The sequence below is a fragment of the Sinocyclocheilus rhinocerous genome, unplaced genomic scaffold, assembly GCF_001515625.1.
Source record: "Sinocyclocheilus rhinocerous isolate Xijiao unplaced genomic scaffold, SAMN03320098_v1.1 scaffold4100, whole genome shotgun sequence".
Taxonomy (NCBI): Eukaryota; Metazoa; Chordata; class Actinopteri; order Cypriniformes; family Cyprinidae; genus Sinocyclocheilus; species Sinocyclocheilus rhinocerous.
In genome coordinates, this window is record NW_015648132.1 from 159,492 (window position 1) to 171,359 (window position 11,868).

The window sequence follows — 11,868 nt, forward strand, 5'->3', positions numbered from 1 at the left end:
AAATTAAATATCTATATATATATATATATATATATATATATAAAACAAATATTGTTCTTATTATTTATAAAATAAGTCTAAAGCCATATTGCCTCTGTTTTGTATTCATCACCCTTTTAACCAAGCAAAACAATTAATTTATAGGTTATTGTCATATAATCAAAAAGACCATCCACTTTTTATCTAAAACTCTGTCTTTCCTACTGTATTTGTGCACAGGATGGAGATAATGACAGTCAGTGTTGGTTTATAACACACAAATGAAATCCTTGTAATGAATTGCACATACAAAGGCGCATTGGTGCTTGTCTGACTTGCACTCCATTTATGTATAAAAATCTCTCAGATTAAGTCTAAGCTGCCCATAGTTCTTCAACTCAAAGGATCTTAAATCAAGAGAAACATCTGTCCATTTATCTCCATTCACACACACTATATATATACATATATATATATATTTTTTTTTTTTACAAAGACAATTAATTTTCAGTAATTTATTTTCAGTTTTTGTTTATACATTAAGGAGACCACTTAAATCCCAAAGTTCAGAACACTAGAGATGCGTGTGAAGAGTCAGAACAATTCCTTACTGGGGAGATGTGGGAGGAAAGAGAAGGATTTGGGAGTCAGAGTCAGGGTAGTTCCAGGGTGATTATTTGCGAAATCCATAATCCCACATCAACATTTAGTCTCAGAGTTCCCTGCACTGTCCTAAACACACCTGTAGTGTCATCAGGTTCCATTACTGAGAAGAAGGGCATAATGAAAACACATTCATGGGACACGGGTGTATGAGAGTGGGAAAACTGTGACATGCACAGGACAAATATTTCCCATGCAACAAGCCATCAAAAAACACATACTCATTTCCCAAACACTACCAAAACTTAATTTAAGCCCCATCCACCCCTCAAAAAAAGAAATAACATTTTTAAAAAAGGGGGGAAAAAAGTAGACTAAGAATATAAATTCATCCTTTTATAGTCAGGTTCTATCAATAACAAAAATATACTCTTCAAAAATTGTAGGTTCAATTAGCATATGCCATACATTGTCCAAAACAAAAGAACAGGAAAATATCTATTAGCAAACCAAAAGTGTAGAGTAATAAATAATTACCAATGCCATCATTTTCATAATCATTACATTGGAGAAAATAAATCTAATACTCTCCAAAACCGATGACATTCTTAACTGTTTTGAGGAAAAAGAAAACAAAATAGTCCATTTTGTTTACGCATTTTGCTTTTTAATTTTATGCCACTTTTAAAAAAATTTTAAATATCTATAAAAAAGACAGACTTCTTAACCCCAAAAATATTTCTGGTCATATACCAAGAGGAAATATTTCCCATCCCTTAACCCAAAACCCTTTGAACTCAATTGGCAAAAAATATATTTATATATATATTTATATATTAACAAGCAATAATTTACCATTCATTTAACTTAATTTGTTGACTTGCACATGTAGTATCTCCCATAGGAAGTTCAGTTCTTTTCAATTACATAAGAAAAATATTAAATAATAATAATAATAGTAATAATAATACTATCGATGACAGTCTTTGTAAATCCTACATTTGCTACCAAACTCTGGCAATCAGGACAGTTCTTTGAACACTGCAACATTACATCAAATCTAACGAGTGATTCATATCTTGGTTATTTGTCAGCATGTCATTTGTCCCTTGCCCATGCAAGGCTCCCATCCCACCTAGCTGTGAAAGCATGGCACTCTGGTCTCCTCCAAATGGGCCCTGGTCCATCGCATTAGCCTGTTGCTGCTGTTGGGATGCCTGCGGTTGTTGTTGTGGAAGTGGAGGAGCAACCATGCCACCGTGATGCTGAGAAAGATGACCTGGGTGAGGGGATCCCGTCTGGGTTTGGGGCGAGATGCGATGGGGTGAAGGCTGGGGCTGCAAGCGAGGAGATGGACTAGAGTTTGGTGGCTGGGACTGGGGCCGAGGCGACGGCTGTGGTGAGCGGACTTGGTTGCTTAGAGAATTAGGCAACTGCTGGCCCTGCAAATGGGGAGATTGGGACATCTGCTGCTGGGGCTGCTGTGGGCTCATGGGATTGTGTTGAGCAGGAGATCCTCCTCCTAAATGTGACTGTTGTTGCTGGAGGAGCCGTTGCTGCAAAGCTTGCTGAAGCATGGCTTGAGGTTGTGAACCAATCGGAGCCGATTGCATCTGTTGCTGCTGGAGGGAACCACCGCCTCCAGGACCTACATCAGCACCTTGGAGTCCTGCCATAGCACTTTGCTGTTGTTGCTGCTGTTGTTGTTGCTGCTGCTGTTGTTGTTGCTGCTGCTGCTGCATCTGAAGTTGGTGAAGCTGCAACCTTTGTTGCAGAGCTGCTGCAACCTGCTGATGGGACACAGACCCAGAATAGTTTTGTTGGGTCCCAGGCTGGGTACCTCCCTGTTGCTGCTGGAGACCGCCAGGCTGAGGTTGGCCAGGCTGCTGTGGGGGGATTGCAGATTGGCCAAGATAACCCTGCTGATGGGGTGGTTGAGGATGTTGGAACTGAGCATTATTTTCCATATGTTGCTGCTGCTGTTGTTGCTGCTGCTGCTGCTGCTGCAAATGACGCCTCATTATTTCTCTGAACTGGGGGGAGATGTTAGATATGTTGGCACCCTGATTGGGCATAACACCTTGCTGCTGTTGTTGCTGCTGCTGCTGCTGTTGTAATACTGCCATTTGCTGTTGTTGCTGCAAATTCCCACCCATCATCGACCGCTGCTGAAGTTGGTGCTGCTGAAGCTGATTCATGCTAGTTCCTTGTGCCATATGCATACCTCCTTGAGCTGTCCCAGGATTTACATTCATTTGCTGGCCATCAATGATTCCTGGACCTCCACCAGGTCCTCCTGTTACACCCCCACCTCCTGCTCCAGGACCGCCTCGACCAAGGTACCTAGGAACGCGTTGCCTGATAAAGGTTGCCATGAGCTGAGGGTTTGAACGTAGTATATTCAGGACTTGCTGTTGTTGATGGGGAGAGCTGGGTAACCTTAAGGTTCTTAGGAGGTCCTGTATGGCAGCCTGAGAGTGATTTCCAGGGCCACCACCTGCAGGTGCAGCCCCTCCTTGGCCACTTATCATTCCAATTACACCAGAATGCCCTTGCTGCTGCTGTTGACCAACTGTCTGCTGCTGCTGCTGTTGTTGTTGTTGTTGAGGTGCAACCATTCCTTGCAGACCCATTTGGTTCATTACCCCAGGTCTCTGCTGAGGAGGCATGCCAGGACCAGTCCACTGCTGCTGTGGAGGCACCTGAAGTTGGGGTGCTCCTTGCTGGCCCTGCTGTAACTGGACTTGAGGGAGCTGAGCCTGAGGTCCTGTCTGCTGCTGCTGCATGCCTGCTGTAATCATTCCCTGCTGCTGATCCATGTGAGTTCGGGCCACTGCTGCTTGTGTCTGGGGTGGCATTCCCTGAGGCCCAACCATTGCAGCTCCAGGAAGGTTCATGACCATCTGGCTTTGAGTTTGGGGACCCTGATGAAGACCATGTGGAGGCATCATTCCAGGAGCCTGGTTTCTTTGCAGGATCTTTTGCTGAGCCATTTGCCGTTGAGTCTCTGCGACTCGTTGAATCTTCAAGGCAATTTCTACAGCAGCAGGTGGGGGGCCAGGTAGCTGATGCTGCAGCTGATGCTGAGGCATCACAGGCTGCCCCAAGTTCGACTGTTGCTGTTGAGGGAAGCTGCCTGGCACCATGCCTGGCTTTCCCATTGATTGAGAAAGTGGAGAGGAGCCTGGAGGTCTTTGCACGTATGGAGGAAGGTTGTTGGCATGCTGAAGATGCTGAACTGATGTCAGCTGTTGCTGCTGCTGTGGGATCATGGGCTGCTGCAAGGAATTCATCATCCCACCACTTCCAGTCATTTGCTGGTATTGATGGGCTATCCCTGCCAACTGCTGTTGCTGTTGTGATGGAACACCTCCAACGCCAGGTTGAGTCACTGGAGTCTGGCATTGCTGAGTGGGCGTCTGTGGGGTAGGCGGCTGAGTGCTTGGTGTTGGTGTGCTTGGACCAGTAGTACTACTGTTTCCAGGAGATGGCAGCCCACCATTGCCTCCTGAAATCTGCTGGCCTGTCCTTTGCATGCTGGCCATTCTTCTACGCACCATCTGGGCCTGCTGTAGCCTGTGCTGGAGCTGTTGTTGCCGCAGTTTCTGCTTGATGTTGAGGCAGAATGGCACAGGGCACTTGTTCTCTTGGCAGTGTTTTGCATGGTAACAACAGAGTGCGATGAGCTGCTTGCAGATAGGACAACCACCATTGGTTTTACGTTTGCAGCCTTTGGTATGTTGAATTACACGTTTCATTTTCTGGCAAGATGAAAGTGAGCAGTTGGCATTGCGACACTGGCAGGCATGCACCAGAGACTGGATGCACCTCTGAATACTGAGACGCCGTGAGTCTCCAGGATTCTGTGTTGAGGAAGGAGCCTGGTTGTTGCTTTCATCATCCAACCCCAAGCCCAGTTTTTCCATCTTGTGCTTGTGACCTTTTGTATTGTAGCAAGTGATGCAGAGATCATAGTCCTGTGAAGGAGAGGTTAGAATCATTAAATAATGCTGGTAATTAATGTCAATTCATCCAGTACACTAAGTACAACTGATTATTTCTATAACTAGGGTGAGCAGACATCCTGTATTTCCTGGCACAAATTTTGAATAATTGAGGACACAGCAAAAAGGGTCTCAATTTGTGTCTGTCCTGAGAAAAACTGCATATCAGCTTTACACATAAAACTCGTAAAAATAATAATGATCTTATGCGATCTTCCCACCCCTCCCATTCTATAGTCCTCACCTCACAAACAGTGCAATGGAAGCGAGTTTCAACATGGTGCCTGCACTCATTGCAGGTATAGACAAAGCGGTCCTGGCTCTGATTGTGCAGTTCCACCAGCATGCACATGGTGCTCCATTTGGAGCGCCGCATTGAAGAAAACTCCAGGTGCTTATCCCGTGCAAGTGTTAAGAAGGCATCACGACCATCCATCAAATCACACGCCATCAAAGGATCCAGGTCAACAATGGGCAGGAGAGAATTGGAATTGGGTGCCGCAATCAGTCGGATAACAAAGAACACCTTACAAGGAAGAAAAATGTTGAGATAAAAAAAATCATTATGCCAATGCATATATTAACATTAAAAATATTAAAACATAAAAAATATTGACCAGGATGCCACCAAACTTGACAAAAACTAAAAGTTTGACAATGTTTCTTGCTACAATCATAGTACACACATTGAAATGAGGCTTTAGTCCTCTTCATACCTCTTTGTGCTTTTCCATTGTGGCATAGAGTTTCTGTGAAAGGTCATTGGACACATTTGGCATCCCCGGCTTCTTTTTGTTGGCTCGGCTTAAATTGCTCTTGTTCTTGCTCGTCTTCTTGTTGTTCTTTTTCTTGGCATTTTTGCTGTCACCTTTTGTTGTCTGGAGAAACAGTGAGAAAATGTTCAAAGTTGTGTAAAAAAAGCACTTTAACAAGGGAACAAAACGCGATATTAAGCGAGAGCTTAAAGACTAACATCAACACTCTCATTGGATGTGCTGTTCTCCTCCCTCTTCCTTTCCTCCTCTTCTTGCTCTAGTTCTTTGATACTCTCTTCAAGCACATTGGGCCAGAAATCACCCTCAAAATAGGGCAGTTCTTTGGCGCTGGTGAGACGATCCTCTGTTGCCTGTTTGAAGATGTCCTGTAAAAAAATAAAAAAAATAAAAAAAAAATAATAGTAATTCAATAAACTCAATACTTCAGCACATTTTGTTCACACATTAATAAGCTGATAAAGTGAAAATATTTATAATGAAACATTTTTACAATAACAGTGTCCAAATTGTACCTTGTAGTCATGGACAATGCGCTCTGCTACAGCTTTATCCAGCATCTTCCTATACCACTCCTGCAGCCGCTTCGGCTTGGGTATCTTCTGGTCTGGAGGGTGACAGTGGAAGATGTAATCATCTCCTTCACTAGGAGGGCAGGCCCAGATGTGTCCTGTGGTAAACCTAAAAAGAAAAAAACAAAACAAAGGTTTAACTAAGAATTTCACAAGGCAAAAAAGCATGTGAACGTGAGTTAGCGGCTGACACAGTAGGATAGGGGAGTATCATCTTACCCTTGTTTTTTGACATAGTCCAGATATCCTATAAGAATCTCATGGTACACACTTGTTCTCAGACTGTGTGGCTGAAAGAAGTGGACACTGTCCAGGTAGGATACGTAAACCCGTCTAAAGGATGGAGGGGGGACTTTAGCAAGAAACAAAAACAGACCCATCAAATAATAAAAAGCAGTTACATATGCCTGACCTTTGATTAGGGGGTGGACAATCTGAGCCATACTCTTGCACGTGCATCCCAAAAAAACAGACATCAACACCATCAACCTCCTCAAATGCAAATAAAGCTTTTGTTCGGTATGGGAAAGACTCTGCCATCTCTCCACTATCCACAAACCTGTGAAAAAGAAAGGATGTCATTAAAATCCAAGCAGACAAACAAGCAATGATGACAGTTATTATAATTTATAAGCCCACCTCGATTTATAGCTTTACATTATAAATCAGAGTAAACAAACTAGAGTAAACAAATGTGGCTTCACAGCAAGAATATAAATGACAGACTGTTTTGAAGGAACCATTCTTGAAACATCCAACAAATAAATGTTATATTAAACGTGAGTGTCTGGTCGTAATCTATCTCACCTAGATTTCATGCCTGGTTTGACTTCCACCACTTTGTCTGAGACATGAACAACACGAATAGTGACTTCACCAGATTCTGGGTGATTATGTCGCTTCAGAAAGTCATTAACCCGCGTTTCCAAGTAGATGCCTAGTTTGGTCTGTGGAAGCCCTGAACAAAAAGAAAAAAAAAACAAATATGGTTTAAATGTCTTTATTAATTGGACTATTAGTGACAAGAAAACACTGAAAATGGAATTACATACTTTTAGCAGCATATTTATTTTCTTTACGGGTCTTGTTGGACTTCTTCAAACAGCCATCACACACAAAGCTAAAAGAGGGAAAAAAGGAATGTTGGGGTTAGAAACACCATTCAAAGAGCACTCTCAGTTGACAGTTGTAATCAATTTCTTTGCAGCAAACTCACCCTGATGGCCATATAGTGTCATTGTGCAAAACACAGATCTGATGCATCTTACGACCACAATCCATACATTCCACAAATCTACAGAGAAAATGAGGGGGAAAAAAAAAAAAAGTGTTAATCCTGAGAATTTTGATGAGCAAACAAAACTGGAATCAAGGTTATATGAACTTACAGCTCAGGGTCGAGCGTGTCATTTTTCTTCTTTTCAAACTGATCCTTGTTGATCGATCTGGAAATACATGCAAATTGTAAAACTATTAAAACAAGAAAAGGATTCTGCAGTATCAAAGATGCATTTATCGTCTGCTTCAAAATCTCAAGTTTTATTTTGTTACATTAACTCTTAGGCCCTTTACATGGCAATTACTACACATTTTCTGTGTTCAGAAAACGGATGACACTTGACTACATAATGAGTTCTGGGTGCATTTACACTTGATTTGTGTGTGGATCACGAAAACCACATTCCGAGGTCAGTGGAGTAAATGCTTGTCCTTATTACTTGTGTAGTTGAATGCAGATAATAAATTACTCCAAAACCTTTAAATATCTGTCAGTCTGACAGAACACGATAGAAGATTTACTACATCTGTAAACTGTTTTAACTCTAGGTATGTGACATTATCACAAGAACTTCTGTGGCATAAGTCTTATTAAAACTAATACTGCAGACACTAGAAAGAACTGACAAACTTGTTTTGACGCAGGAAAAAAAAAAGAAAGATTGCACTATAATAAAACACTGATTAAAAATAGTGTGAAAGAAATCACTTACGTTTGAGGTTGGGATGGGTCATCTCCCAAGGACACACTCTCACCCTGGATCTCATTGAAACACTTTTCACAGAAGTGATACCTGTCAGCAAGAAGCCCATATTTTGGTGAACTACACCATGCGCCAATACAGCCAATCACAGAGAGGCAACGAGGAGGTAGCCACCAATCAGTGCAGGACAAGGCAGGGCAGGGCAGACAGGCCAAAGGGGGAGCGCAGGAAAGGATCGTCGCCAGAGGAGCCAGTCATGATGCAGGATTTTTGAGCAGGGGTTTTTGAGCAGGGAGGGGTTTAGGTGCAGATGATTGGTCAGATGAAAGCAGGCGATAGCAGACACGACAAACATCAAAGTACAGGGGAAAAGAAAAGGGTTGACAAAGAAATCATTAGACAGGACAGAAATGGAGGAATAAGGAGGGAGACAACAGAGACAAGCAGAAAGCCAAAGCAAAGCACAGATTAGCATTTACATGTATAATGAGGAAAACCCATTATAGCAAAACAGGAGCAGATACAATTGCGAAGGGTGTTGAGACTTATGGACACATGAGCACATTAAACATGAACAAAAAGACTGCAGCCACAAAGTCAAGCAAACAGGCATTTTAAAGGTGTCTCTTTAAAAAATAAGAATTGCTCCTTTCATGACACTGGCTTAATCTTCATACATTTTGAATAGGTTTACAAGCAATCACTGAAATTAAATCACTGAAAATCATGACAAGACATTAAATGGGCCATACAATGAGAAATATACCTCTTTTATTTACAATATATCTATGTACTATGAAAACATTAACATATGATCAACCAAAATTAGTTATACAGGCACAAACAGGCCATTTGATTTAAAGGATCACAGAGATGGTGAAAAATGGCCTTGTAAAAATTATGACTATTTTTGTTTCAAGAAACTGACAAATTCTAAGTGGACGTCAGGAGATTTAAATAAATAAAAACATAAATAATATATGTTCCTAAAAAAAATTGTCTTAATTATATGTAGCAGAAAAGGAGCACACTTTAAAATGCCAAGTCTTTTCACACACACAGGGTTTTACAAGGGACTGATTGGTGGAAAAGGTGGGATAAGAAGACACGCTTATCAGCTGTGGTGCAATTGTCAGTTCACTTTATGTGACCAGGTACAGTGGAAAAAAAGCTGTTTAACATGTTTTACATGCATATGTAATAAATAATCATAACATGGGTCATTCAGATATATATGTATGCTTGTGTGTCCGTTGATATTGGCCTCAGTTTTAAGCGCCTTACCTGTTCTGATAACTAAAGTAAGCAGCATCTCGTGGTATAGTGCATAGCTGCTTCCCATAGCAGCACAGAGTTTGGGGAGAAAACTCAAACTGTGAGGGAGAACAAAAAAAATATTAGCCAGCGTCATGTTGGCGAAAACACAAAACATGACAAATGTCTGTTTAAATGTTTGTAAATACAGATCAGTTCCATGCATCTTTCAGATAAATATATTCTTGAATCTGTGCTATGACACAAAACCCCATGTTATGACTAACTCTGCGGACAAGAAAACTAATTTGGTTAACCTATACTATAACGCTCATTACTGCATCAAACTCTTATTGAATCGGTCTACAAACAGATAAAAACATATTGATTTATAAAACGGGAACCACCTCAGAAGTACAATTTAATGTGTGCAAACACTCCTGCACTTTCCATTTTACCTTCCTCCCACAACAGTAGCCAAGGCTCTGCATGACCGGGTCAATCTCCTGCTCAAACACCTCCGCCAGCTTGGAGCAGTACTTGTAGACACGTGACGTCTTGCGGTTGTACAGCCAGGCGTTGTTGAACATGAGCCAGATGTCATCCACATACTGCCATGGTTCTTGGTACTGGCCCGTGTCGAGCTTCCGTTTGATAGTAGACAAGTCCATGGGATTCTTCACTATGTCAAAATAGTCCTGCAATTCGTCAAAAGTAACAATGTTGAATATTAGTCAAGTAGAAATATCCATCTACATGTGAGAGAATTAACTTAATACATTAATTTTCAGCATTTAGAATGCATTTGAAATCCCACAACGGATTCCTCCCAATAATGCACATTTCCAATTATATACACATTTGATGGAAAATATAAAATATCATTTAAACGTTTATGGTCAGTAAAAATTTTGAAAGAAAATTCAGCTTTGCCATCAAAAAAAAAATGCACATTTTGAAATCGGTGCTACATGATTAGAGAAAACAGAGAAAAGGGGCTGTGGCATTCTCTATTTGATAAAAACTGATTTTGCCACCGCCCCTCTGTTGATCTGATTGGCCGTGGCTAGAAAACAAAAATTCAGAAGTTCAATCTGTAGTTTTAACAAAAGCCTTGAAGGTGTCAGTAGTCTGCTGGAGCCAGATTTTTGCTGATAAAAGGGGATGTCTGGGTGTACGTAACAGAGAAAGAGTACACCTTGTTCATTTACATGTATTATTAACATTGTAACAATGCAAAACTGCTTGAAAAAAAACAGCGAATTATCCTTTAAAGGTCCCCTGAAATGCTTAGAAACACGCAGCGTTACTCCCAAAAACACTTTAATTTTGATTTCATGGGGACTTTAATAGTATGGCTATGTTAAGCCAAAAACAGCACTGTATTAAGGTGGTTGTGACCAGACAGCAGACGTACTGGTATTCCCAGTAGTGAAGGGTCCACAGGCTGGCGGAAGGGCAGAGACTCAGGGTCCTGGCGGTAAAGAGACTCCAGTGTGGGCATCAGGGCCTGCCTCAGCTCCTCTGGCTTAAAAACTGACGACAAAGCAAGTAAGAGAAACAGAATTACTACAACATCGTTCTTAAAATCTGGAAATACATGCAATAGTAAATATTTAACGGGGTCATATGATGCGATTTCATGTTTTCCTTTGTCTTTGGAGTGTTAAAAGCTGTTCGTGCATACAGAAGATTCGTAAAGTCGCAAAGATTAAAGTCTCAAACCCAAAGAGATATTTTTCATAAAAGTGAACGCTCAGCCACGGCTTCCTAAAATGCCTCGTTCAAACACGCCCCCACATATCTACGTCACTTTGTGGGAAGATTTGCATAACATCGCCCAAATGCATACGCAAAGAAAGAAGGCGTAACTTTTATTCTCGCTGTAGTAGTAGGCTCGATACTTTGATGTCATACACCAATCGCTCTGCGCAGCGCCGATGCATCTCAAACAAGCCTCCATGTCATGAGGACGCGGTGTGTTTCGTTGCGAAAGCTAAACTACTTTGTTTTACCTTCCAGAGAACACAACTAGAAATCAGTGGTTGAGTTTTATTTACACACTGTTCCAGAAGAGTACAACCCAAATATTCAAGTGTGTGCAGCGCATTTTACGGAGGAAAGTTTCCTGAACCTGGTAAGGGGCATAACATTTCCATCACACGTTGAGGTATTCGGCCAATCACAACACACTAGATAGCTAGCCAATCAGGGCACACCGCGATTTTCAGATCGATTAACTTTGTAAATATCGATGAGCTTCAGAAAGGCGGGGCATAGAGGAGCAACAATAATGTACAGTATGTGGAAAATAATGTTTTTTTAACCTTAAACCACGTAAACACATTGCATTACACCAAATACACAAAATAATGTTCTTTTTAGCAACGTCATATGACCCCTTTAAGCTATTCACTCTAAATAAGCAACAGCTAACCTGTGGCACACATTAAAGGTGACATATCATGGAAATCTGACTTTTCCAGGTTTTAAGTGCTATAATCAGGTCCCCGGTGCATCTACCAACCAAGGAAACGTGAAAAAGATTAACCCAGTAACTTTGTTTTGGTAAGCCTTTTTCTGCAAGCGTCTGAGAAAACGAGCGCGTCTGATTTCGCTCCCTTGATGACGTGGCAAAGGGATCTCATTATAATATTACCACCCCTTAATCTGTAAGTTTACACCCACGGCGCCGTCATTT

General features: G+C 41.4%; 1 protein-coding gene across 4 annotated transcripts in view; it reads right to left on the reverse strand.

Moving 5' to 3' along the window:
• Positions 1–1,264: 1,264 nt before the first annotated feature.
• Positions 1,265–11,868, reverse strand: part of LOC107709650 (histone acetyltransferase p300-like) — a 29,643-nt gene continuing 19,039 nt past the window's right edge. For 2 of the 4 annotated variants that reach the window (XM_016514232.1, XM_016514231.1), the window contains exons 17-31: positions 10,585–10,703; positions 9,626–9,865; positions 9,198–9,286; positions 7,923–8,003; positions 7,320–7,376; positions 7,148–7,225; positions 6,984–7,051; positions 6,739–6,889; positions 6,344–6,490; positions 6,151–6,264; positions 5,875–6,040; positions 5,560–5,727; positions 5,303–5,464; positions 4,831–5,112; positions 1,265–4,559 (exon numbers count right to left, since the gene is read on the reverse strand). In XM_016514232.1, coding sequence (XP_016369718.1) covers positions 1,632–4,559; positions 4,831–5,112; positions 5,303–5,464; positions 5,560–5,727; positions 5,875–6,040; positions 6,151–6,264; positions 6,344–6,490; positions 6,739–6,889; positions 6,984–7,051; positions 7,148–7,225; positions 7,320–7,376; positions 7,923–8,003; positions 9,198–9,286; positions 9,626–9,865; positions 10,585–10,703 — 4,850 coding nt within the window. In that variant the 3' untranslated portion in view covers positions 1,265–1,631. Of the gene's footprint in view, positions 4,560–4,830; positions 5,113–5,302; positions 5,465–5,559; positions 5,728–5,874; positions 6,041–6,150; positions 6,265–6,343; positions 6,491–6,738; positions 6,890–6,983; positions 7,052–7,147; positions 7,226–7,319; positions 7,377–7,922; positions 8,034–9,197; positions 9,287–9,625; positions 9,866–10,584; positions 10,704–11,868 lie in introns of all 4 variants that reach the window. The other 2 variants (XM_016514230.1, XM_016514229.1) reach the window with 1 other exon arrangement.